Source organism: Macroventuria anomochaeta (assembly GCF_010093625.1).
Source record: "Macroventuria anomochaeta strain CBS 525.71 unplaced genomic scaffold BU25scaffold_5, whole genome shotgun sequence".
Classification (NCBI taxonomy): domain Eukaryota; kingdom Fungi; phylum Ascomycota; class Dothideomycetes; order Pleosporales; family Didymellaceae; genus Macroventuria; species Macroventuria anomochaeta.
Window position 1 is genome coordinate 270,736 of NW_022985366.1, and position 25,579 is coordinate 296,314.

At 53.3% G+C, this 25,579-nt stretch overlaps 9 protein-coding genes across 9 annotated transcripts; 4 read left to right on the forward strand and 5 right to left on the reverse strand.

Annotated features, from left to right (window-relative positions):
- The first annotated feature begins 533 nt into the window (after positions 1-533).
- Positions 534-1,880, forward strand: BU25DRAFT_445987 (uncharacterized protein). The gene is made up of 2 exons (XM_033709468.1): positions 534-847; positions 909-1,880. Exons 1-2 carry the CDS (start codon positions 764-766, stop codon positions 1,620-1,622), a joined length of 798 nt encoding a protein of 265 aa, XP_033565220.1. The 5' UTR covers positions 534-763; the 3' UTR covers positions 1,623-1,880.
- Positions 1,881-2,233: 353 nt separating this feature from the next.
- Positions 2,234-3,343, reverse strand: BU25DRAFT_445988 (exoribonuclease family protein; the record flags this gene model as incomplete). Its single annotated transcript, XM_033709469.1, has 2 exons — positions 2,234-3,057; positions 3,196-3,343. 2 exons carry the CDS (start codon positions 3,341-3,343, stop codon positions 2,234-2,236), a joined length of 972 nt encoding a protein of 323 aa, XP_033565221.1.
- A 1,935-nt stretch (positions 3,344-5,278) lies between these two features.
- BU25DRAFT_223388 (glycosyltransferase family 62 protein) lies at positions 5,279-7,242 on the forward strand. Its single transcript, XM_033701339.1, has 4 exons — positions 5,279-6,253; positions 6,305-6,624; positions 6,674-7,024; positions 7,077-7,242. Exons 1-3 carry the CDS (start codon positions 5,482-5,484, stop codon positions 7,013-7,015), a joined length of 1,434 nt encoding a protein of 477 aa, XP_033565222.1. The 5' UTR covers positions 5,279-5,481; the 3' UTR covers positions 7,016-7,024; positions 7,077-7,242.
- Positions 7,243-7,891: 649 nt separating this feature from the next.
- Positions 7,892-12,868, forward strand: BU25DRAFT_437604 (cytohesin-2; the record flags this gene model as incomplete). Its single annotated transcript, XM_033709013.1, has 3 exons — positions 7,892-8,270; positions 8,321-11,992; positions 12,053-12,868. The coding sequence occupies 3 exons, from the start codon at positions 7,892-7,894 to the stop codon at positions 12,757-12,759; spliced, it is 4,758 nt and encodes a 1,585-aa protein (XP_033565223.1). The 3' UTR covers positions 12,760-12,868.
- A 1,907-nt stretch (positions 12,869-14,775) lies between these two features.
- On the reverse strand, positions 14,776-17,073 carry BU25DRAFT_407599 (MATE efflux family protein). Its single transcript, XM_033705582.1, has one exon. It carries the CDS (start codon positions 16,973-16,975, stop codon positions 14,972-14,974), a length of 2,004 nt encoding a protein of 667 aa, XP_033565224.1. The 5' UTR covers positions 16,976-17,073; the 3' UTR covers positions 14,776-14,971.
- A 205-nt stretch (positions 17,074-17,278) lies between these two features.
- On the reverse strand, positions 17,279-18,587 carry BU25DRAFT_360838 (uncharacterized protein). The gene is made up of 3 exons (XM_033703679.1): positions 18,526-18,587; positions 18,218-18,475; positions 17,279-18,168 (listed from the first exon to the last, which is right to left on the reverse strand). The coding sequence occupies exons 2-3, from the start codon at positions 18,310-18,312 to the stop codon at positions 17,619-17,621; spliced, it is 645 nt and encodes a 214-aa protein (XP_033565225.1). The 5' UTR covers positions 18,313-18,475; positions 18,526-18,587; the 3' UTR covers positions 17,279-17,618.
- Positions 18,588-18,653: 66 nt separating this feature from the next.
- On the forward strand, positions 18,654-20,298 carry BU25DRAFT_223411 (peroxisome assembly protein 12). The gene has a single exon (XM_033701340.1). The coding sequence runs from the start codon at positions 18,870-18,872 to the stop codon at positions 20,247-20,249; it is 1,380 nt and encodes a 459-aa protein (XP_033565226.1). The 5' UTR covers positions 18,654-18,869; the 3' UTR covers positions 20,250-20,298.
- A 64-nt stretch (positions 20,299-20,362) lies between these two features.
- Positions 20,363-21,752, reverse strand: BU25DRAFT_488487 (uncharacterized protein; the record flags this gene model as incomplete). The annotated part of the gene is made up of 1 exon (XM_033711354.1): positions 20,363-21,752. The coding sequence occupies exon 1, from the start codon at positions 21,380-21,382 to the stop codon at positions 20,363-20,365; it is 1,020 nt and encodes a 339-aa protein (XP_033565227.1). The 5' UTR covers positions 21,383-21,752.
- Positions 21,753-23,103: 1,351 nt separating this feature from the next.
- On the reverse strand, positions 23,104-25,348 carry BU25DRAFT_360841 (uncharacterized protein). Its single transcript, XM_033703680.1, has 3 exons — positions 24,663-25,348; positions 24,027-24,568; positions 23,104-23,970 (listed from the first exon to the last, which is right to left on the reverse strand). The coding sequence occupies exons 1-3, from the start codon at positions 25,001-25,003 to the stop codon at positions 23,354-23,356; spliced, it is 1,500 nt and encodes a 499-aa protein (XP_033565228.1). The 5' UTR covers positions 25,004-25,348; the 3' UTR covers positions 23,104-23,353.
- Between the last annotated feature and the right edge of the window lie 231 nt (positions 25,349-25,579).

The following is a 25,579-nucleotide window of genomic DNA, read 5'->3' on the forward strand; positions in this document are numbered from 1 at the left end:
CGAGTACATGCGTTTCTGGTGCCTAACTGAAGAATGCGACCCTGTATGCAAGGTGTGGTTGCACAAGTGCGATGCTGCCGATATTCCGAATGCGGGCCTAGATGTCTGACCCTACTGCATCATGTTCGGTCAACGGCGTTCGTGTATGTTCACAGGCGGTAAAACCGTTTCTCCTCCAGTCTGGGCTTCTATCTTGGACTCACTCTTATCCACCTTCCAACCGGGTTTGACAAGACTCTTTGGGGGTCATCCGACTCGTGTATAGTCCTGAAGGCATCTTCCCTTGTCAGCATTCCAAGGCGCACCGGCCCGCATCCTTTCGCTTCACTCATGGAATGTCTATACACGTAATGACTGTAGCGAGCAAGGGATGTTCCAGAGCCACGCGGCAAAAAATTCTGTTCAACGAGTCGCTTGGGAAACCAATCTCACGCCTTTCTCTTACATGTCCTGAGGCAATCGGCCCTTTTATTCCTGCCCTACTCTGGCTTCCATGATCGCTCGATATAGTGATCATCCCGTCTTCTGGCACCTTTGTCTGTACTGTTGACTTGCATCATCTTGCTCTCTTTACTTGTTCTGCTTCTTTCACTTTTCTATCATTGTGTCCTTGCCGGCTTCGTTACCCATATACCCTCATTTGCTCTTGAGCTTCGATATACCCACACTCATTCCACAAATCCAAAAAAAAACCCCCACCCTCCCTCTCCACGGAATACATCACTATCCCATCACTTCCACGTCACGGTAACCAAACGGAACCATGACCTTCAAGGACGTTATTTCGAAGATCCAACGATCTATCCTTTGCTATAGCAAGCGTGAGCGAAAGTGTTCACTGGACATTGTGAGTCTTCCAAAGTTCTTGTAGCTGTGTCAGAAGAATACATATGCTAACCCATTACCAGAGCTCACCAACCAACGTCCGCCGCGTCGACGTCTCCAACGCCCTCCCCGGCCTCACCGACGCCGAACGAAAGTACATCCGCGAGAAAGCCTCCAGCAATGCCATCCACCTCCTCGGTCTACAATTCCATCCTCCATCGCACCCTCCTTCCCAGCCAACAACAACGCCGCCTTCAGCCGAACACTTCCTTCGACATGAGTCAAACTCGGCAATGTCATCTCGAGAGCCATCCATGGCCCTTCTAAACGCTGCCTCCAAGGACCTGCCCGACGCTATCCCAACGCCCCCACGCCAGACTCACCCACCCACCTCCCCGCCTTCAGCCAGAATGAAAAGCATGTGGGACGGTGCGAGGAGACTGAGCAGCTCGTCGAGCTGCAGGGACAGTCTTTACTCGAAGATCGGTGACGGCGAGAAGCCGAGAGACGCATCTTTCATGACGCTGAACCTTGAGTTCGAGTTCGAGAGTCCCGGTGCTAAGAAGCGTTCTGACAGCCCGAGGACGCTGAGTGTGGCGTCGGGGTTTGAGACACAGGACACCGTTGGCGAGCACGCCGACACCAATATACCGATCATAAAGAATGAGAAAGTCAACGCCGCCATCAAGGAGACGGAGGTCGTGGATAGTGGTGGTGATGAGGATCCGTTCGTTGCTGCTGAGGGGAAGTTGTTGAAAAGATCTGAGTTTTGTTCCGATGAGTTTGTTGAAGGGTAATTGATCAGTGATCATTGGGCCCAGGTTACGACCGCATATGTATTTGTACGATGTTATGACACACAGGATGGCAGGATAATCATGGATCCAAGGATGGGCAAAGACGTATACTCGTCCACTGTACTGGAATTAATAGTCAGTATTGACAGGACATATAACTCAAAATCAAAAAGAGCTTGCAGCAGATTGCAAGTATTGCTCGACGCTGTTTCCAAGCTTGCACAATAGCAATCACGCTGTGAACTCTGTCAGGACGGCAGGTTGTTCGTCTGATCCGTTGATGAGTAATACATCTACGAATTTTTTGATATTATTCATCTTGGCTGCTTCCGTGCTACGAAGAATGCCAAAGTCGTTGGTTAGACATGCAATAGCTCTGGCTCTGAGACTCTGATGCAGTGTGACCTAAGGCTGCTCCTTGTGCATTGGTTCAAAGGTGCCCCAGCAGATGGTCTAAGACCTGTGTCCCTGTGGTGCTCCAACGGTATACGTCTCCAATCTGCATCGTACGTGGGTGCGTTTCGTCTTGCGTCGGCCCAAGTCAGACAGCGAAAGGTCGCTACCAGATGTACGCTCGTTGAATCTGGTGGTGGCTGGCTTTGTAGGTGCCTTCATCCTGTCATCTCTACATCTTGAGCCTTCCTCTTCTGCGCGCCCTGGCTGCTTTCGATCTGGCCCTGGAACTTCGCCTGTAGGGCCTCAAGGAGAACCTCTTTGACGACTGCCAGGCTCCCGACAGAGGCGTGTGTCGCACCCTCAATGAGAGCATCTGGATCAGGGCCAACATCTCCCTTCATCCAAATCTCTGTAACTTCATCTCTTGAAGCCAGGTATCCCACTGCGCACGCCGCAACGACCTGTTTGTGTTCTGCCGGGCAAGGGTCCAGTACTCTGACAAGATCCTCCTCGTCCCTTGAATCTGGGTTCCGAATGATCGCCGCGACACCTCCACATACCATGTCCACACAGTCGATCCCTGCGTCTGTGATCGCTGCGCTAGCCACCGTGATGCAGCCCGCCAGAACGTTCAGCAAGCCCCAGCCACTTCCACTGGCGTGTGCATCGCCCCACCAGCCATCCTCGTCTCCCTCGAGAATCGTGACTACAACCTCAACCCCGCTCTTTGGCCAACGCTCTCCGATTATTACGGCCCTCAATGCGGTTTCCAGATGTACGCCGAGGTCGCGCTCAGTATTGTCGCGTATGTAGCCTCTCCTGTGCCGTGTTGCGAATGGCGCAAACTTGACTGTGGTAGTGAGGAGAAGAGAGGGACTGAAAGGCGCGCTGCGGGGCAATGGCTTAGGTCCTTGTATCGAGGCGGTGATTTTGAGGGAGGATGTAGGCGGGATAAGAGTTGAGGATGAATTTGCAGAGGAAGAGGGTATTTCGAGGTATGCGGAGCCTGAGGCGGAGGGTATGATGGAGGTTTGCAAGACTGAAGTACACAATTAGTCTTTGTTTGCGCCAGTATGCTGCCGCATATGCTCGATTTACGCCAACATTGCATACTCCGCTGCAGAATCCAAACGGACAAACAAATATAGGTCTTTGTAAAGCCTTGATGTAAACTTACAGATCCTGCGAAGCTCATTTGGTCCTCTTGTTCTTGTCGGCCTCAATGTTTGAAGATACTCGGGCTCTCGAAGCGTCCGAGCAAATACTGGTGCATGAGTGCCTCCGCTGGGCGGATTGTTCCTTCTCCTATCTGTGTTCGTTGCCATTATGCGTATTGGAGGTGCTTCGAGCTTTCTACGAATGATCAGTGGAGTTTGAGAAATATGGATGACATAATGATGCCAAGATTTCGTGTGTCCGAGCGCGGCTGCCTCTTCATTTTTCTTTCGCGAGCTGCAGTTTCCTTTCTCACCACACTCGCGCACAAGGTACGTTCACACCAAATCTCCCCTGCACACCCTTTTATGATTGATACCCCCTGAATTACGTTCGCTGTGATCATCAATGAACATGGAACACATGCACCACCGTCTGATTTCGACTTGTACCCGCAGCTTTCGCACTCATATATTGAGCCTTAGCTGACTTGTATAGCACCTGCGTTTTCTGCGATAACACGGACTGGATCCGACATGTAGTGCGACGCGCCGCACTTGGTCCTTGGAAGACATGCTGACCCGGACTTTCAACCTCTCGTTACGCTTCGATCGCGACCTCTCGACCACAAGACCTAGCGTTCAATCTGTCGCAAGCTTGTGTATCGACATGCATGTTTCAGTGGTGGTGATGCCTGCGTCTGGCCTACGATGTTACGGCAGGCGTGGGCTTCCGTATGCACTGTAAGTGTCTACCATTTCTCACATCTCAAGCTCTCCGGAGCTCACTCCAATGATGACGTGTATTCAATTTCAGTTCTGCTACAGAATTCAATGTCGACAAACCCATACCACAAGCTTACCTTTGTCTGATCTTATCAACCTTGCACCAATGTATCAACATACGTTGAAGCGGACATTCACTGACATGCCGCACAGAACAACTCATTTAGTCTTACCCGGAGCTCCTCGCCCCAATCAAAGGTAAGCGCATCAACCCACTCGTTCTGTACCCTATCACTCTTTGTTATGAAGAAAATTCCTAAGTTATATCCATTCTATGAATGTCTGCCGTTGGGTCACCCTCCCGCACGCTACCAGCTTCGGCTGGGAGGATGCGTTGTGGAGTTGCGCTGGATCTCTACCAAGTGAAGGCGCGTTATTGTGGTCTTAGCACCGAAGATCATGGTGGTTCGTCTTGAACTGCTACGAAGGGAGGTCAATGGCGGGCGCAGGTTTTCAACGGCTTTCTGAACTTGAGGACTCACATCTTGGTTCTGCTCTCACAGGCTTGTCAGTGGCTAACCATTTCTCAGGTAGGTTCCGTTCATGCAACCCTCTTTTTGCTCTTAGGATGGGCAATGTGCTGAGGCTTTTACATGGATTGTGAATGACGATGTGGTGATGAGCTGGCGAAGGCTCTGCCACAGTCTTATGATCTCGTAGACTTTTAGTAGCAATACTATTTTTCGTTGCATCTTATCACATTTTGAACATCTGCATGCGTGAACATTCCATATTGGTACTGACATATTGTTGGTGATATCAGTAAGCATGGAGCTGAGATCGCTCCTGCTAAATTTGGATGTCAACACGAGATCTGTTTGCAGCATGTACTTCAGTTCACAACTGCCTTGCGCGTCCAAGTGAAGCACTCCATTTCACTTTCAGCGTCGCATTCATTTCGGCAGCAATCTTACGGTTCCTGCACTTGAGTTCTGAAACGTCGATGCTAGTTTCTTGGCACGCTGGCATCATCTCAAGCAAGCAAAGGAAAGCTCTCCGTAGAGATCTCACCCCCTCCCGCAGCCTTGCGTCCCTAATTCCCTTGCGTCGGTATTGCCGCTCTGGTAGGCGCCACCAATCCGTCCGGGACTTGTCTCAACGCCAACGGTGGCCTTAGCGAAATCATCATCAGCCAAGGAGCGACACAAGGAGGCCCTTACGACGCGCAACCAGCCAGAAGAACTCCGAATCCTCCAGTTGGACCCTCGCCGACCCTACCAGCATACCCTCTCCGCCTGACGTCGCCAAAGATTGGCATTTTCTCTCACCCAACCCTCCGCGCCCGCTTTGGAGGTGCTGCGCTACGTTCTGCGACTCGGTGATCTGGCGGGTCGAAGGTCGACCGGGGTGTTCAAGGGATACTGCAGAGCAACCCGAATCTGCAGAGCCGCTATCTGAATGTTGCCCTTACATTCATCATCGCCGAAAGGGAAGATGCATCGCCATGCATATTCCAACGGGGCGTATCCTTCGCAGGGAAGCACCTTTTCAATTCAACCCCACAAGTACGTTCAGCCGCCGCAATGCCTAACACGGCGCCCCCGTCGCCTCTACCCGCCATTCTGCACGACGATAAGTCCTGGAAGCCAGATGCTAACCACCAGTGCTACCGCAGATTCCAGCCTCGATCACAACCCGCGCTTAGGCGGCGGAGGCAACTAATTCAGCGCCTGCTCCTTGTAGGCTCGCTCTTCCTCACAGCATTCTACTTCATCTTTCCCGATCTACGACCGAACCTAGGCTCCGGCCCCCTCAGTTACTTGACCTCGAGCGAGGATTCGCAACTCGAGACCGTCCGCTACTACGACCTCAACAATGTACAGGGTACTGCGCGAGGGTGGGAGCGGGAAGAGAGGATATTGATTTGCGCTCCTCTGCGAGATGCGTCGCCGCATTTGCCCATGTTCTTTAGCCATCTGCAGAACTTGACGTACCCGCACAACCTCATCGATCTGGCCTTCCTCGTTGGAGACTCAAAGGACAATACCATCGCCCTGTTGACAGAGAAGCTGGAGGAGCTGCAGGCCAACCCGGATCCCAAGAAGACATTTGGCGAGATATCGGTCATGGAGAAAGATTTTGGGCAGAAGGTCAACCAGGATGTCGAGTCGCGTCACGGTTTCGCAGCGCAGGCTGGCCGTCGTAAGTCGATGGCTCAGGCGCGCAACTGGCTTCTCAGTGCGGCTCTGCGACCCACCCACAGCTGGGTGTACTGGAGAGATGTCGACGTTGAAACAGCGCCATTCACCATTCTCGAGGACCTTATGCGACACAACAAGGACGTCATTGTACCAAGTGAGTTCAACTGCGCTTCAAAAACGGTCAACGGTTAACATATCTTCACAGACGTTTGGCGTCCGCTACCTGACTGGCTTGGCGGAGAGCAGCCCTACGATCTGAATTCCTGGCAGGAATCTGAGACCGCCCTCGCGCTCGCCGACACCCTCGACGAAGATGCCGTTATTGTCGAAGGTTACGCAGAGTACGCTACCTGGAGACCGCATTTGGCCTACCTCCGCGATCCCTATGGTGACCCAGACATGGAGATGGAGATCGACGGTGTTGGTGGTGTCAGTATCCTGGCTAAGGCAAAGGTTTTCCGCTCCGGTGTCCACTTCCCTGCTTTCAGTTTCGAGAAGCACGCTGAGACCGAGGGCTTCGGCAAGGTATGTTGCAGCAAATCTAGATGTCCTCCAGACGCTAATCGTGTGCTAGATGGCCAAGCGCATGAAGTTCTCCGTTGTCGGTCTGCCCCACTACACGATCTGGCATCTGTACGAGCCCAGTGTCGATGATATTCGACACATGGAAGAGATGGAAAAAGAGCGCAAAAAGAAGGAGGAAGAAGAAAAGGCAAAGAAAGAGAAAGAAGAGAAGATGCACGCGACATTCGACACAAAATCGTCTGAATGGGAGAAGGAGAAGTCTGCGGTCCAGGACCTCGTCCAAAAGGCCAAGAACGAAGAGAAGGCCCGCGCTGAGAAGGAGCAAGCCGAGAAGGAAGGCGCCAAGGCTGAGACGAAAGAGGAGAAGAAAGAAGAGAAGGAGGGCTCATAAAAGTTGATTGTACGTCCATTTGTTGCATTTTCAAGCGAAGCACCCATCTAATCGAAAGCAGAAGCGCTCTCTCGAAAGCTGCGAACATCAGAACCGGCTGGCTCTGCTTCATGTCATTTTCTTGCCTGCGAGATGATATCTCTGGAGGCCTATTGAACGCTACGTACGGCTTGAGTAGAATCTGCTCAGGCAACAACGACCGTCACGATTTTGGCTGGACTATGTGCGAACACATCTTATCCGCCAATTTTCACTTTCTGTGGTGGGATCGCATTGCTACTGCGAGCTGCTTGAAGTGTACCAGGCCATTTTCTTTGATATTTCGGCCACGTACACGACTCGGCAAGCCGGTCTCTTGTTGGAAGATTTAGAGCGTTTGATGTCGGTAATGGACGTTCCGTCTCACATCGAAATTTTGTACATATTAGACAATTGTTGCATTTGTGGCGTTCTGAGCTCGATGGTAAGATCTGAGTGGTGAATATCATCATGTTTCGAAACATCTGAGTTGTTCCCAAAATTTGTGTTGATAATGCTCGAAGCTCAGCGTGGACAGCCTGGCCTCTGCGGAGAGCGTTGGAGACCTCCGAGCGGCGCGCTTGGCGTGAGCTTCAATGTCAAGTGCACCTGGAATCCGTGCTCATTAATATTGATGCTTGCTACTTTTGCTTGACGTGTTCAAGTTAGAAGGTTTGCATTTCCCGACACTGTATACATCTCTCGATCTCACAGGCAACCGTGCCACGAATGATGCGTGTTCTTTTCTGAGCTTTCTGAACGGGACATGTAGCTATATCTCCACCTTCACCCTACATCCACGTCGCGCCAACCACACCTTTGTCGCGCGATACACACGAATACACATAGACCGTCGCAATGTCGAGCAGCGACAGCGAACTCGATGCCGCAACCCTTCACCAAGATGCGCCTGCAAGCTTGGATTCACGACCCATCACCGTTGCAGTCAACCCGGTAGCGCTGGTGGTCACAGAATGTATTACGGTCACATCTGCTATGCGGAAGCATGCCCGTTGGGCACATTCATCAGTCTCGGCGATTCTGGGTGGGTCATCGAATAAGACGCCTGCTGTCCAACGGCGGGACCGTACAGGACAGGGGATAATCAGCGGCGGGGAGCAAGAGGAGGCCGTACCCAGCAGATGGGGACTACGAGGAAAGAAGGGGAAGAGCTTGCAGGACAATCCTCTCATGTCTGCATTTGCGCGCTTAAGAAATGATCTGAAGGGTTGCAAAGGTGGGTGCTACTTTCGAACGCTGCATAGAGCTATGCTAATGCTGTTATAGACATCAGGACCTTCGATACCCCCTCGATGCTTCACCCCTTCCTCCAAGTCATTCGCTCTTCGTCTACGTCTGCGCCGATTACTTCGCTCGCCCTCATCGCTATCACCAAGTTCCTGTCCTACGGCGTCATTGGCCATGACTCTCCTCGTCTGCCAGAAGCTATGCAGCAGCTCTCCTCCGCCATCACACATTGCCGCTTCGAAGCGAGTGACTCGGCCGCCGATGAAATAGTACTCCTTCGTATTCTGAAGCTTATGGAGGGTATGATATCAGGGCCTGGTGGGCAAGTTCTTGGAGACGAGAGTGTCTGCGAAATGATGGAGACAGGACTGAGCATGTGCTGTCAGGCAAGACTGTCCGAGCTGCTTCGCCGCTCCGCAGAGATCGCTATGGTGTCTATGTGCCAGGTCATATTCCGGAGGCTGAAGACACTGGAGATCGAGACACCAGAGGAGCTTGATGCGTTGGACGAAGAGCTGGAAGGGAAGATTGAGCCAGATGGTCTCAAGATGGACCCATCCGCGAGCGGTCAGGGCGACGTTGCGCAGTCTAAGGTCGAATCACCCCAGCAGCCTAGCAACTCTGAGGGAGGCCAGGAGGACCGTGAGGATACAGCCAATCCAGCGACCAGTACACTCGATCTACCCGCCATGGCGGAGGGCGAACAACCACCTGCTGAGATCAGACCATATTCATTACCATCCATACGAGAGCTCTTTAGAGTACTAGTCGATTTGCTGGATCCACATGACCGTCAGCATACCGATACCATGCGTGTAATGGCGCTACGCATCGTAGATGTTGCGCTCGAAGTTGCCGGACCCTCAATAGCGAGCCACCCGAGTCTTGCGAACCTGGCAAAGGATACGCTCTGCAGACACCTGTTCCAGCTCGTCAGGTCAGATAATATGGCCGTTCTGAACGAGTCACTACGCGTCGCAGGAACCCTCCTTGCTACGTGCAGAAATGTCCTTCAGCTACAACAAGAGCTCTACCTCTCTTACGTGGTTGCATGTCTCTTCCCGCGGGTCGAAATACCCCAGGAACCTGGCATCGACCAATCCCTGTACGAGGGTGTCCCTCAAGCTCCAAGCTTGATTAAATCATCACCACAACAAGCACCTAGTAGTGGTCGGTCAACGCCAGTACCTGTCAAGGATAGACGGCAGCTTGGTCTAGAGGGCGGCGCCCGGAAGCCTGACGCCAGAGAAGCTATGGTCGAGAATCTTGGTGGACTTGTCAGGATACCTTCATTCATGGCTGAACTCTTCGTCAACTACGACTGCGAGATCGATCGTGGCGATGTCTGCATGGACATCGTTGGTCTTCTCTCGCGTAACGCGTTTCCTGATTCAGCGACATGGAGCACCGTCAACGTGCCCCCGCTATGCTTGGATGCGTTGCTAGGATTCGTACAGTCAATAGCGGACCGCTTAGACGATGAGCCTGTGACTGAGGGTTTCCCAAGCGCTCAAGCACTACGTGAGCAGCGATTGCGAAAGAAGATCATCATCCGTGGAGCAACGAAGTTCAATGAGAAGCCAAAGGCTGGTATCGCGTTCTTAACGTCGCAAGGCATCATCTCGGATCCAGATGATCCTAAAGCTATCGCCGAATTTGTCAAGGGTACGACTCGAGTTGACAAGAAAGTATTAGGAGAATTTCTCTCTAAGCGTGATAACGAACCCATACTAAAGGCTTTCATGAAGCTGTTCGACTTCCGAGGACTACGTCTCGACGAAGCGTTGAGATTGCTCCTGCACACCTTCCGTCTTCCTGGTGAATCAGCACTCATTGAGAGGATTATCACAGACTTCTCAGAGGAATACTATAACGCAGCACAGCCAGAGGAGATTGCCAACAAGGACGCCATCTTTGTGCTTACCTACGCTGTGATTATGTTGAACACAGATCAGCACAATCCCAATCTCAAGGGCGACAAGCGAATGAAGGTGGAAGACTTCGCAAAGAACCTCCGTGGCGTCAACGACGGCAAGAACTTTGATCCCGACTATTTGCAGGCTATCTACGACTCCATCAGGACGCGCGAGATTATCCTTCCCGAAGAGCACAATGACCGGAACGCCTACGACCATGCCTGGAAGGAGCTACTGGTCAAAGTCCAGTCAACCCCAAATATGGTCATCTGCGACACCAACATCTTCGATGCCGATATGTTTGCAGCGACATGGAAGCCGATCGTGGCAACGCTGTCGTATGTTTTCATGTCGGCAACAGACGATGCTGTCTTCTCACGTGTCGTGCTGGGCTTCGACCAATGCGCGCAGATAGCCGCGAAGTATGACTTAAGCGATGCACTAGACCGTATCATTTCCAGTCTTTCATACATCAGCACATTGGCACCTGACGTGCCACCCAGCACGTCACTCAATACCGAGGTCCAGGCTGACAAGAAGAGCGTAATGGTTAGCGAGACCGCCGTGCGCTTCGGCCGAGATGGCAGAGCGCAGCTGGCAACTGTCGTTTTATTCCAGGTCATCAAGGGCAATGAAGCCGGCATACGAGATGGGTGGAATCATCTCATCCGCATTATGGTCAACCTCTTCATCAACTCACTCATTCCGCCCTACTTCCTTTCGTTCCAGAAGACACTCGCTCTGCCTCCAATACCTCTTCAGAATCCCGCACAGGTCATCGATCGAGCCGAACGCCCGGCTGATGCAGGCATCTTCTCCGCTTTCACCTCGTACGTGTCGAGCTTTGCCAACGATGAGCCACCAGAGCCCTCGGACCAGGAGATCGAGTATACGCTTTGCACTGTCGACACAGTCAAGGAGTGCCATTTCGAAGACATACTCGCCAATATCAGTCAGCTCCCTGTTGCAGCGTTGCGGTCCCTGCTCGAGTCACTGCTTGAGCACATCCCCGAAGATGGTGAGCCAAGAGTGATCGTGGTCAAGTCAGAGGTGTCTGGGCAAGCTGCTCGACCGAATGGCAGCAAGACCAAGGGCAAAGGTCCGGTCTATGATCCTAGCCTCGTCTTCGTTCTTGAACTGGCCACCGTGCTTGCACAGCGTGACGAAGAGACCGTCAAGGAGCTTGCGAAGGATGTCACAGATGCTCTGTCGAGCGTCATCCGCGACGCATCAAAGCACCATCCCGTCGTTATTGCACGATCGGTCTACTACCTTCTGGGACTTCTCAAGGCCAGCAATGACTATGACTTCATCCGCGCCCCTGTACTTCTGCATACATTCTCTAGCTTCAATGAGGCTCTGCTCAAGGAATGCTCGCAGCCACTCCTCCACGGCTTGTCAGAATGTTGCAAGGGCCCAGTCGCTCTTCGCAGTGAGCTAGCAGGTTCGCCGGACTTCTGGACCATCTTGAGTCGACTATGTGGTGTGCCAGAAGCCGCTGGTGACGTCTTTCAGCTTGTCGAAGATCTCACTACCTCACCTCAACCTTGCATCACCGCAGACAATTATGAAGCTACGATCGCGCTGCTTAATGAGTTCGCTACGCAAGCGCAGGTTGGTGCACGCGAAGAACAACTCCACGACCAGGCTGCGCGACGCGGCAAAGGCCAGAGGCCCAAGAAGCCTGAGAGCACCGAAGTCGTTGTTCGTGGCAGCAAAGCTATGACAATCGTCTTCCAGTTGTCGACCAAGGTACCAGCGTTCATCGAGCACTCGCACCTCGAGACAACCGAAGGTAAGCCTTCCCACCATCCACATTCCAACCTCGGAAGAGTCTCAAGCTAACACAACACAGCATGGACAGCATACTGGTCCCCAATCCTCAAAACCCTCGCCCACCAATGTCTCAACCCCTGCCGCGAAATCCGCTCCAACGCCTTCTCTTCCCTCCAACGGACCCTGCTCTCCACCTCCCTCGCATCTCCCGACCACAAAGAATGGACCGCAATCTTCTCCTCGATCCTCATGCCGCTCATCACGCAGCTTCTGAAACCTGAAGTCTACCAATCCGACCCTCTCGGCATGTCGGAAACACGCGTCCGCGCCGCCACCCTCCTCTCAAAAGTGTTCCTGCACTACCTAGTCCTCCTGAGCGAAGTCGAAGCAGACAAAGAGTTCTTAGATTTGTGGCTGAAGATCATTAGTATTATGGACAGGCTGGTCAACAGCGGGCAGGGCGATATGGAAGAAGCGGTCGGCGAGAACTTGAAGAATATGCTGCTGGTGCTGAGTAATGGAGGGTATCTTGTGACGCCGGATGAGCAGCCAGAGAAAGAGCAGCTGTGGAATGAGACGTGGAAGAGGATCAATAGGTTCCAACCTGATTTGTTCAAGGAGCTATTCCCTGAGGAAGCGGGGAAGCCGAAGCGGTCGAGGGATGAGAGGAGGAGTAGGGATGAGCGGCCGAAGGACGTTGTGGAGCCTGCGGGGGCAGAGCCGCAAGGTGAGACGAAGGAGTTGGTGATCGGTGAGGGCAAGAAGGAGGCTGAGAAGGAGAGTTAGGTGCTATTGCTTTCCAGCAAGCGATGAGCTGAGGGCGGATGTGTAATGTGTGTCTTTACTTAACCAACAAAGAGGATAGAAACCTTCCTGCACGGCCATTGTCTTGCCCTCCAATCGAGCAAATGCTATTTGAGCAGTATTACTTCTCTAGAAAAGTGTGCCCGCCACCGGTCACTCATCCCAAGTTCGTCTGGCTTTGTTTCTTTTACTCAAACTCCTTTGTTATCCCGATTGTAAATCCGGTCACCACCCATGTAGATCTTTCATGCCGAGGACCGCTCCAACCGTTCATAACGTGAACCATGTGCTCGCAACAGTATGATACAACAACTCGCACGGTGTGCTGACGGAAGGAGAACGCCTTTAATGTGATGATGGTCAATCAGCTTGAGTGGATCGACATCCCATGCAGTCTCCAGTGTAGCATATGTATCGCTGTCGTACCGCAGTGCAGTCACTATGCAGCCGTCCCCCTGAAGTTGGAGAAGATCAAGGCGAAGAATATCAAGGTCTGCGGTCAACAACTCCAGCTCAAGTTGCTGACTACATCTCAATGAGAGGACAGTAGGACCTGTCACAAGCTCTTTGAGATCTTCCTTGCCCATGTCACTTAGCACGGAAATTCCACAGATATCATCTGACATCTTGCCGAGTTTGTCGTCGTGATACGAAATTGAACCCTCAGCCTATCGGAGACCAGCTTGTAAAAAAGAAAAAAAAAAAAAAAAAAAAAAAAAAAAAAAAAGTCCGCCGACGAAGTGGCTTGATGCTTGCGTTGAACCACGGTAATGAAATCTCACCAGGACGACCGTCATCGACAGAGTCAAGTGCGTTGTTAGGCTCGCAGAATGGGACGCCGAATATGTGAAATAAAACGAGTTCAACGCTCCCCTGATGGCATCCAGTGCATCTGTATCGAATCTCAGAGTGCGCTTGCTGTACGTCTCAAGGTAACTCAGCGCTTGTTCCATTGGGGATTGATCGAGAGTGAAACTTTCCACACGTTTTCGCCTTGGCAAGCGCGTTGCCGAATAGATGTCGCCCATCTGTGCTATCTGCGTTTGCTTTTCAACGGGGTTTTGTTGACGTATGCACTGCTATCGTTAGCCTCTCGAAACAGATCACAAGTCGTAAAATCAACTCACATATTGATCAACCCGGAGATACCGATACCCCAAGTCACGTGTAATCTTTATAGACCGCTGAATAGTCTTCGGCAAGGATTTTAGTGGTCTAAGATCATCGTGATGATGACATGCGGTCTAGATAAGTAATTGGGATCGAACCCTTGCGAAACGATGCAGAACTGTTTCTGAACCGAGCTCCAAGCTCTTGAAGCATTGGTGATGTTTGATTTGGCTGACTGTCAGCGCGCTGTGTTCCAATGAGCGTTTGAGTGACCGGAATGCTCCAAAGAAGCGGCAAATGTGACGTTGATCCCTTCAGTACTCTAGAGCTTGCCCCATGCATGAATGACCCACGGATGAAAAGGCACACTGGAGCCCCCCAGACATGATACACGTTCTCTTCATCAAGCGTGTTCAGAGCACCAGCTATCGCGTTCAGAGCATCTGTCTCGTACGACAATGTGCGACCACTGTATATCGAGAGACACTTCTGGGCCCGCAGCAATGGCCCCACCCTGTTCGTCCGGTCGTCTCTCCACGACTGTCGAGGTACCCAACCCTCTATATTCAATTTATCAGAGTGTGGAGAGAGGCTTCTGATAGATGATCAAGATACGATATCGTCAAAGCCTCGTAATATGTAGTGGTATTACAGACGTAAGTGACCTGTCGCTCGGTGAAGATAATCCGTCTCCTAGACATATAATGGTTGCTGGAATGTACAGACCCCCCCTGGACTTGGTTCACTCCTGCGACAGGCTTACATTATGTAAGAATGAAGGCTTCTAAGTGGCTGTTTCTATCTTGGTTGACAGAACCGACAATCCGGTACTTGTCCTGCAGGGCAACTATGTGGTGAACAGCCACTCACAAGGCTGTCCGCCCTCATGAACCACGGTACGTACCTACTGTACGCATCACTGTACCAAGGTCAGGGGAGTCTGCACATTTTTGCAATTCACTGTACCAGAACCAGAAGGTTCATGCCTCCACAATCAAACCCATACGGCAAGCCTTGTGAGTGACAACATGCAGCAATATCTTCGAGAAGCACCTTATCTGACTTCTTTGCCGACAAGCTACTTCTAGTTCGCAGCATTCCTGACCTTCGCCTGTTCAACCGCCTTCTCCCAACTTGTCCTATAAATGAACACACTCTCAATCAAACTCACAACACCAAGCGCAACAGCCGGGCCAGCCCATAGACCATATAACCCCCACCCTGCCCCAAAGCCCGTTCCAAAACTAATCGGCATACCAATAACATAGTATGCAAAGAGCCCTACATACCCACCAATCTCCTGCCTCCCCAGACCACGCAAGATACCATTACAATTCGCCGCCAGCGCATCAAAGACCTGGAACGTCGCGCACAGCGGGAGCAGTTTAGCGACGAGATCGATGACTTCCTCATCGGGCGTGAAGAGGCGAGGGATCTGCTCTCTCAACAAACTCAACAGCAGCAGATTCCCAAAGCCAACAATAATACTCGCTACAACAGCGACCTTGGCCGCCGTCTTCGCAGGCACCGCGAGCGTCGCGCCGATTAGGTTAGCGATGCGCGTCGACGCAGCCACACTCATCGGGAACGGGATCTGAAACGTGATACCCGTGATACTTCCCAGCACAGATTGGGCCGCGAGTTCAGTCTCGCCGAGCCATGAGGAGGAGAGCGTGAGGACTTCGAAAGCGAGGAACTCGGCTAACACCATGACCAAGCCCGGGAGCGCGAGTTTAATCATCGGCGTCCAGTTCTTGAGTGCGCGGCGGTCGAAGCCGCCCCAGCACTGATACCCGTCGATAAAGCGAACGTACAGGAATAGCATGATAGGCAAAATGTTCTCGGTGATAGCCACAGCGATCGGCGCGCCGATGAAGCCCCAGCCCAGATGCCATACGAACAGCCAGTTCAGGAAAGCGTTGAGCGGGGCGCAGATAAGCAGGATGTACATGTTCACGCTGAACAGGCCTTGGGCCTGGACGTAGCGTTTTCCAGACTCGAAGGCCGCGTAGCCTGGCGCGCCGAAGATCAAGACGCGCAGGTAGAGACCTGCGAGGCGTGCGGTTTCTTGCTCGGGGACGATGAGCGAGAGGAGTTGTGTTCCGAAGGCCCAGATTATGGCGATTGGGATCGTGATGAGCAGCAGGAAGGCGAGCATGCGCTGCAGTTGCAGGCCTACGAGATGTGGGCGGCCGGAGCCGTAGGCTTGGGCGCAGAGAGTATCGAGGGAAGTTGCGAGGCCTTGATAGACGGCGTATCCGGTAATGGAGGCAGTCATAGACGCCAGTGACACGGCGCCCAACTCAGTCTTGCCGATGTGGCCAACGGTGAAGATACTGGCTACGGGAAGACTGTACTGCAGTAAGAAGGTCAGGATCATGGGTGCAGAGCTCTTGGTCAAGACTTTGGTCTCTCGCTTCCAGCTTGTGTTGATCTTGCCCGCTGCAACTGCTTCATTCCACTTCTTATTGATAGTCTTCGGCGTATCGAGACCACCATATGGCTGATCCGGATCGCCTCCAGCACCTCCAAGAAGAGCATCACGTTCTGACGCATCGTCGTGGCCACCAGACTCCTCATCAGGCGTGCTGCGGACCTTTCGCAGGATCGAGAAAGAGGTCTTCGGTCCTATCCTGGTAGCTGGTCCCACACTGCCTGATCGAGGGTGCTTTGGCAGCAACAGATTGTTATCGCGGAGCAAGCTCCGCTCATCTTCTCTCACAGATTCTCGCTCTTTCTTCGACAAGTAATTGTGCTTCTTTGCCGACGTGGATAAGAAAGAACTTTCCGGTACACTGGATGATACAATGGCTAATCCTCGAGGTCCAGGGTTGACGTAGGATGGTCGGCGGTAGGAGTTGATCATGGAATACTGTCGAATGGTCGAGGATCCTGAGGACGATTCATCGTCGCCATCGGTATCTTCAGGCTCGGATTTCGAGTTGTCCTCTTCCAGATCCCGAGCAATTGCTTCCTCGGCAATGTCCGTGGCGTGCGCAAAGCCCTCCATTTGCGCGGCGACATGGTTCGCAAATTCATTGATTTCAGTTGGTTGGCCGGTCTGTGCGGAGGACAAAGGTGGGGCCATCGTTCTTTCGCCCGCCGGGCTCTTTCTCGCGCCGCTTGAAGCTCGACTGAAGGCGCGCCGAGATGCGATTGATCGGAAGTGAAGTTAGCAGGCGGAACAGGGTCTTTAAGAGTCCGAATCCGCAGTGGAGACTAGACTGATGTCAAAGAGCCTGTTCGCATTGACCCGCTAATCACCGAGAGCGGTAGCTCCAAGCGGTACCGACTTAGCGCGATGAAGTTAGCCTCGCGCCCTTCTCGGTCGTCCCTACAGCAATTGGCTGGTGGTGGCTTCATGGTGCTCGACGTGCTGCTGCGAGTGTGACTGTTCTGAGGTCGCAGATCTCAGCTGAGGCGGTGAGTCAAGACGAGTGGAAGATTGCAGGACATCATGGCAGAGGTTTGGATCGCTTGTGCGAGCGTTGCGATTGCAGTGTTACAATTGAAGACGGGTTGAGAAGTGACTGGCTGCAGTCGTTGTACGTTGATGTGGACAGGGCAAGCACGTTAATGTGAACAGGGCAGGCACGTTAATGTGAACAGGACAGGCACGTCGCTTCACAGATACACACGCTCGTGCAACGCTGGGGCACAGACTCGGCAGATGCGAGCATCAAGGACTGCGAAAGAACTCCAATGTGCTGGTGGACGGTAAAACTACACGTCTAGCTAACATCCTCACTCACCAACAGCGGCGTCCGCTCACTGTTACCGTTCGCCGCCGCCTCCTGCTCGAGCCTCTTCTGCTCCTTCCTGTCCCTCCACAAGAATGCCAGACTCATCGCCAACAAGCACCCCTGCAAACAACCAGTGAAGATGAACAGTCCCCATGCGCTCCATCCTCCCCTTCCGAGCCTAGCATACAGACTCGCCGCGAACACAAAGCTGCCCGGCGTCTGAATGCACATCATCAGCACGGATAAGCTGGCCGTCTCCTGCAAGCGCCACGTGGTGATGATTTGCGGAATGTACTGTATAGCAGCCAGGCCGGTGGCTAGCAGACCGAGGAAGTTGGCCCAGCCACGGACGTGGGAAGGGACTGCGTACACGAAGACGACGGAGCCGATGAAGGCGACTATGAAGAAGGCGAGGGAGATGGCCAGCACGAGGACGGCTTCTTTCCAGGTCGGCATGTTGGACGAGTCGGTCTCTTCGGCGTCCTGGTCGATGCCGGGGATGGGTGCGCGGGGGAAAAAGATGAGGAAGAGGAGCATGCTGGGGGCCGTCAGTTGGTGTGAAAGGGCAGAGACAGGGGAAGGTGTACATGAAGAAGAAGCAGGTCCACTGCACGCCGATTTGTGCAATACCAAGCAGGGCGGCTGCGCAGGGGAACTTGCCAATCTCCTTGCAACAGGCCATGTCTGCAGTGCTCTCAGGCAGAGTGAGTATGTTGGCGATGCTCGCAGTGCCCGACACGGTGCCGAGGAGGACGAACAGCGGGCTCAGGCCGCGAGACGAGCGCCGCGATATGATCTTGTAGTGCTGCGGCAGGTACGAGACGAGAATGCCCACGACGAGGAGGCTCGGCGGCGATTAGCCATGCACAGTAGACAGAGGCAAGCTGTAGCTTACACTGAGACGGCGAAGTTGACGATGTCGGGATGGGCCAGCGCCCGACATCTCGCATGGTCTATCGGCTTCATCATGGCGTCCATGGTGCTGGTGTTGAGGTGTTGTGGTGTTGGGGTGGTGTTGGGGTGTTGGAGCGTGACGCAGACGCGACGACGGCAGCTGTACGCGACCCACTCGTGGCATGCCTCGGCCCGCCATCGCAACCCCGACATTCACACCCCATACAATCCCAACACACACACACACACACACACACACACACCCACACACACACTCACTCGACACTCCAACCACCACTCTCACATGAACCAATGCGCCTCGCCCAATAACACGCAGCCGCCACGATGGAGTTCCTCCCGACCCTCCAATCCGGCATCGACGACCTCAAACCCTCGCTCTTCGAGCTCCTCTCCGAGCAGCAACTCTCCGCCCTCCTCCCCCCATCACTACGCTACCTCCTCGCCGTCGCTACCCCACGATACCCGCGCTACCTGCTCCCCGTGCTAAACTCGTTCGATGAAGTCTACGCGCTCGTCATGCTGCTGGTGGAGCGGCACTTCCTGCGCACCTACGGCGGCTCCTTCACCGAGAACTTCTACAGCATGAAGCGCGCGCGCATCTTACGAGTCAAAGGCGGCCAAGTCCCCCGAGCGCAACTCGGCGCCTCGGACAGCGTGCGCGAGGCCAGCCGGCTAAACACAGGGGACGTGTGGAAGAACCTCGCGGTGCTCGTCGGGTTGCCGTGGCTGAAGCGCAAACTCGACGAATCCTACGACATCCACGCCGCACACTCGGGCCTGCTGGGTCCCGGGTACAGCCGCGAACGAGAAGGTGTCCAGAGTGGAGCGAGTATAAAGCAGAGACTGATGTTCTGGTACAAGTGGTTCCTGCGTCGCATCTACCCCAGCATAAACGCCGCCTACTATTTCTCGCTCCTCATGTTCAACATGGCATACCTCTTCGACAGCACAAAGTACCACTCCCCGTTCCTCTGGATGATAGGGACGCGCATACGGCGCCTGGGCGCTGCGGACCACGCTGCCATCGAAGCACTCACACTGCCAAAGAAAGTCGGGCCCGCGAGGCCGGGCGAGGGAGGGAGTGTCTTCAGTCCGAGGAATCTGGCGAGGAGCGTGCAGCCACGGCTGTTGAGCAGCCTGAAGATCCTACTCCCGACCAGCATCTTCGCGCTCAAATTCCTCGAATGGTGGCACGCGAGCGATTTCGCGCGCCAACTCTCACGCAAAGCGGCGGAGAACATCGAGCTTCCACCACCGGTCCTCCCCTCATTGCCTCCGAGCACGAACTCGCAGAGCGCCGGGACCGAGAACAAGGAGATGGAGAAGGACGAGAAGCTAAACGCGGCTGACCCCCCGATCTCCGCTTCGACTTTCTTACCCATCCTCACCGTCCCCCTCCCGTCCGACTCCGCGCTGTGCCCCATCTGCAGCACACCCGTCACCAACCCCACCGCCAGCCCGACGGGCTTCGTTTACTGCTACACATGCATACACCGCTGGGTCGAAGGTGCGCATGAGCGGCAAGTCGCGTTCATGGAGGGCGTAGCGGGCTTTGCGCGGGAAGGCAGTGATGCGGAGGTCGAAGAGTGGAGTAAAGAGGAGGGGAGTCGCGAGGGAAGGTGGGAAAGTGGGAAAGGACGGGATGCGGTGACGGGGAGGAAAGTGTTAGGGGGAACGGAGGGGCTGAGGAGGGTCGTTGTATAGTAAAGATACCATGATAATCAGCTGAGCATGGAGTGCTACGAGATCAGATCACAGACTTTTGCATCACTATCTTTGCATTACTATCTTTTGCATCACTATCTTTGCATCACTATCTACGTAACGTGATACGCACCAGCGTATGCGCTGCATTGATGGTAGTCCTCCCTCTCTCGATTGGTGTCAACATATCCCCTATTTTCAAGCCACTTAATCTTCCTCTCTGCCCTCTTACTCTCAATCCGCCTCGGCACAGCCATCGCTTTCTTGCCCACCTCCTCCACGCCCTGCTTCACCCCAAAAGCAACTTTGGCCGCCATCCGATCCGTCGCGAATGCCGCTTTATTCAGCAGCTCGCCCTCGGGCACAAACGGGTACAGCACTACGCGCGACCAGATACTGGGCTTCCTTTCCTTGGTCTTGAACAGCGGGTACGGATCGCGTGGAGCATACGGCGGGGGGAGGTCGTATGCTTCGGAAACCAGGGCACGGAATTGTGTGCGCTCTGTTTCGCAAGTTGGGTGCGTGCGGCGGCGTACGTTCCATTGGCGTTGGAGTTCACGGAGCTCGCGCTGGCGTGACTGTCGGTTGCGGACAGTTCTGGCGTCGAGGGGTTCCGAAAGCGTGCCGTCGTCGGTCACCCGGCGGAAGGGGGTGTATGGAACGGGGCTATAGGAGGGTAATGTGTCAGGGTGCGTAGTGACTCGGTCCTCGGTGTCCTCGAGGATCATGCCGTGGCGCCGCGTGTCGTCTGGTTCAAGTGGTGTTGTGGCTGTTGCGCCGCGTCTGTAGAAGGCGCGCCGAGAAGGTAGGGTTCCTGTCGGTGGTGGTGTTGATGAGCGTGTCATTGAGAGAGGACGTCGAACAACTCGTGCTGTTCGACGTAGCGGCTGTGGAGGAGCTGGTGTTAATTCCTCATCCGAGCTTGATTGCTCTCGCATTTGTGTTGCGATATGATCCGGGTTCAAAGGTAGCCTGGAGCTGTTCAATTGCATGTTGATATTGCCGTAAAATCGACGGCGATTGTTGTCGTTGGTCTCATGTCGTTCGGGTCTTTCATCTCTACTCCCAGGACTCAACTGGCAAATATGGATAGTAGATGGAAACAACGGACATAACGAAGGTGAAGAAATCATTGTGAACAATAGTGCACGCTCACTCAATCATTGCGTGATAGAAGTAAGGAAAAGGAAATGGATGTGAAAGAGAGCAGAGCATCTGGAAAAGGATGATATGACGACAACCTTCTATGGCGCAATAATGATCGTAGATCTTTGCTGCTGTCGGTTCCATGGTGCTGGGGATGCAGATAGTGGTCCAGCCCGTCAGTTCTCTAATCTGTCGTCAGTCGAGGGGTTGGACGGTTGTACCGTAAAATCGTGCATTAGGTACTTCTGTGTCCAGTAGTAACGCGCTACTAGAAGGCCGCTAAAGCTTGTTCGCTGTTTTGTATTGCATCGAGCATCAGTTTCTAGAACATTGGCCGCTTGCGACGATGGAGTTGTTATTGGGGAGATGCGGGGGAGGAAGTAGAGAGGGACCCGTGGGGATGTCGTCGATGGTCAGCTTGGCACCGACCGGCTAATCCTTCCTCGGCCCATCGCTCCTTCTCTCCTTCCTATGTTGCTGCGCAGGGAAAGTTGTGCATCGGATTACTTATATTTCCGAGCAGGTTCGATTCGTATATAGCGCGAGTCTAAATATATGGCTTGCTTTGAAAGCGGTGTCGACCCGACATCTGAAGTTCCCGAATGCGTGCATTTGCATGCTGGCCTAAGCCCAAGGTCGCCATCAAGACAGTATTCAGTATGCTGGGTACCGATGGGTGATAACAGAACCTCAAGCAAAGAAGCTTTCAGGAACACACCACTAGCAGTGCAGGTCACCATACCGAGGGTCTATATCTTGAAGGTTTATGCCCAAACAACTTCATCCAATGTGAATGAGGCAGCATCAGTCAAGCTGAGTGGCCTTCATCCTGACTGATTTTTACGCTCAAAGAGCTGGTCTCTCAATCAACCATCACTCACCCTCCTCGACTCCCCCATCAACTCCTTCACCAGCCCCTCAAATCTCCCCCATCTCCGTGCCCACCACGGTCCTCGCCCACCCCTGCCCGACCATCAACACCGGAATCGGGAGCTGATTCGGTACAAACTAGAATATGAAACTCGTTTCATGCGTGTAATTCATCTTTGCGTATTGAATCCTATTACCGTTGTGAGAAGAATCACCCTTAGCTCCAGGATTCGAATTTGGATAGGAAGAATTGGCAGCGTGGGACGGACGAGTTGTACACGTGGAGAACGGTGGGAGTGTTGTGTCTTGTGCATTGGTTGACCAGGAGGTCGTGCGTGTCTTTGTTGGTGATGGTGCGGAGGGACTAGTTGTAGTCTCTGTTGGGGTCGGACATGTTGAAGTTTGGTGAGTGAGATGGGATGATGGGCTTGTGGTCAGAGATGCACTATACAGAATGTCTTCGAGGGCTTCGAGGGTTTCCAGTACATAACTTGCCTTTTGTAGATGTGATGTTGAAGTTAGGCATCCGTTGCTCCGGAGTGGAGGAAACTAGTGCAAGCTACACATGCATTGCTTGAAGATCACCAGCTAACTTGAGTGTATGCGCTTGGCGTGCTTTAAACGAAGCGCACTACAAGCCCAAGCTCAAGTTGTAGAATCGCGACTATGTGATGTATCTGACTGATGTGTGTCCTTTCGGTCCAAGTGAAAACCGAAGGAATAGCCACACCGGCGACAAATGAAAAGGATGCTGAGGTGTATGAATTAATTGCTATCAACGTGACCTCGACAATCTGTCAAGGCACGAGGCTGACGTTGCGAAATCCTTGGATCAAGACTTCTTCAACCGCCTACCGGTGTAGCGAGACTACTCAGCCTTAACAGCACCCATGTACGGGTGTCTCTCCGTTGGTAGTTCTGAAAAAAGACAGGAGTATACCCTTGCGCCGTTACGATATACATGCTCATCGGAAACACCATGCCACCCGCCGTGTCTAGGTATCGCTTTTCGTGATTCGTCATATTGCTCCCAAAATCATAAGGCCGACCCGTTTTGTCTTTGCCTGTCCTAAAACGCCTGGACATTTTCAATCGTGTCCCAAATCAGCCAGCTCCTGCTCTATTCTCGCTTGTTCCTTCTTCATAGCCTCTTGCTCGCGTATCAATCGTTCCCTTCTAGCTGCCTTGTCTTCCTGTGTCACAGTCGGATTCGGTGGAGGACCTCCGGATGGTCGCAATGATACAGATAGTAATGGGTCGATGTTGGATTCTTCGGCGCGTGGGTGGTTTAAGATCGATGATATAGCGTTCGGTCGGTGCGGTACGGGGTTTGCGGTTTTCGCAAGCAACTCGTCTGGGTCCATGGTAGCGCTAAGACTACGCTTTCGAGGCGAGGGTGCGCCTGGCTGTACAGAAGGGTTGGATGTAACGTTGAGCTTGTTGTTGTTGTGGTAGTGAGTGAAGTCGACCGCCAGAGGCCCTCTGGGCTCCGGAGTGTACTGTTCGCGCGATTCGATAGGATCAGGGGATGCTGATCCGTCCAGAGCAGGTGTTTGCGAGGTGCGCTGAGGTGGGGAGTAATTGGCGACAGATGGCGCAGCTTGCGAACTGGTCTCGCCAGCGGGAACGACTCGTTTTCGACGCTTGATCTCTTGTTTCTTCATTGCAACGGGCCGGTGGGTACCATGGAGCTTGTAGTAAAGGCCTATCCAACATCGTTAGTTGACGTTCATATGGCAATAACCACAATGTACTACGTACCACATGCATTGCAGATGATATGGCCAACGTCATCCCTTCTCCAGAGCGGTGTGATAGTCGTGCCGCAATTTTGACATGCCGGAATCGCGTTCGTGGATGCCGATCCTGAACAAGGACCGGGTGTGCTGCCCTCATTCGTGCCATCTGCAGGCTTCGGTGTGGCATTTGCCTGTTGCAACGCAAACTTGGCCGTCTTTGATACGCGGTTGTTAAAAGCAGGACACCCACTGCAACCTTGCTGGCCTCCAGTGCCATTACATCTGCCTCCTCCTGGACAAGTCCCTGGCACCATCTGGTCTGCTGCAATATAAGTCGCAACTCGAGGCGACGCAGCAAGATTTCCAGGAGAGACATCTCGGTTGGCGGTAGCATTAGGTGTCGGGCTTTGTTGCACTGGTACAGTTGGTTGCGAAGGAGTGTTACGCTTCAAATTGACTGGGCGTTGCTGGTTTCTTGCTTTGATGTAGAGCCCACACGCATTGCAGACAGTCTCGCCAGTTGGCGAACGACGCCATAGCGGCGTTTGGGTTGTTCTGCAGTTGCTTTGCTCTGTCAGTATACTCCATACCCACGTGGTGGACGCCTGAGATCTGAGCATCTACCGACACACGGTTTCGAACAAGCCAGGCGACATACCTGCAGACCTGCCCAATTATAGGCGCGCTACTTCCGCCGACACTTCGTGGTGGTAACGATAACGATGTCGTGGGCGCCGGTGAAGCCGGTGCGCCCGCAATAGGTACAGCATCCTCGAGTGAGTGGTAGATCTCAGGTTTTTGGTCGTCCTGCGGTGTGCCTGGTTGTTGCTCCTTCGACAGTGAATCCGTGTTTGACATGTGAGCATCTTGAACCTGATTCAGACGTCGGAGACTTTCGGCCATTTCCAGTTCTTCTCTGCTTGACTCCCGCGATAAGTTATGTGGGTGAGTAGGCGTCGGAGCAAGTGACGTGCCTCCGTTGCCTGAAGGATGCGCCATTGTGGCAGTGGCCTTGCCACTAGAAGCCCGGCTTAAGGAATACGCGCGGTCTGGTGATGCGATAACGCAGTGTTGCCTGGAAGGAAGAGGGGGGATTTTGAGGCTGAGAGAATGTGCTTCGGCACGACGGACACAAACTCCTCTGTCGATCTGATCATCAAAAAAGTATAGGTACCAGGCGTAGTGGTGCAAGCGTTACCTTGGAACGATATGCGGGTGACCCTGGGGTTTGGTTCACGGTGTTAGGTGTGCGTGGCACGCTGTAAGGATGAAATATTGCTTTATGGGGGTTTGTGATCAGCAAGGGAGGTTGTCATGCGGTTCGGTATTGCTCCCCGTCATAAGTCGGCCTACGATAGTCATTGGAGAAGCCTCGTTGGTGCCGTGAGTTGTGCATAGCCAGATTTGATTCACCGCCTTATGCTCTGCAGCCAATCGCGCTCCGCCCAAAGTAAGCGGATCTTAGCGCCATGCGACCCTTGGACAAGGAACACGACCCATCATCACAAGAGATTCCATTCCGACACCGAAACTCAATTTTGCCTGTACCCGTACATTGCTGGCACCTGTGTTCAA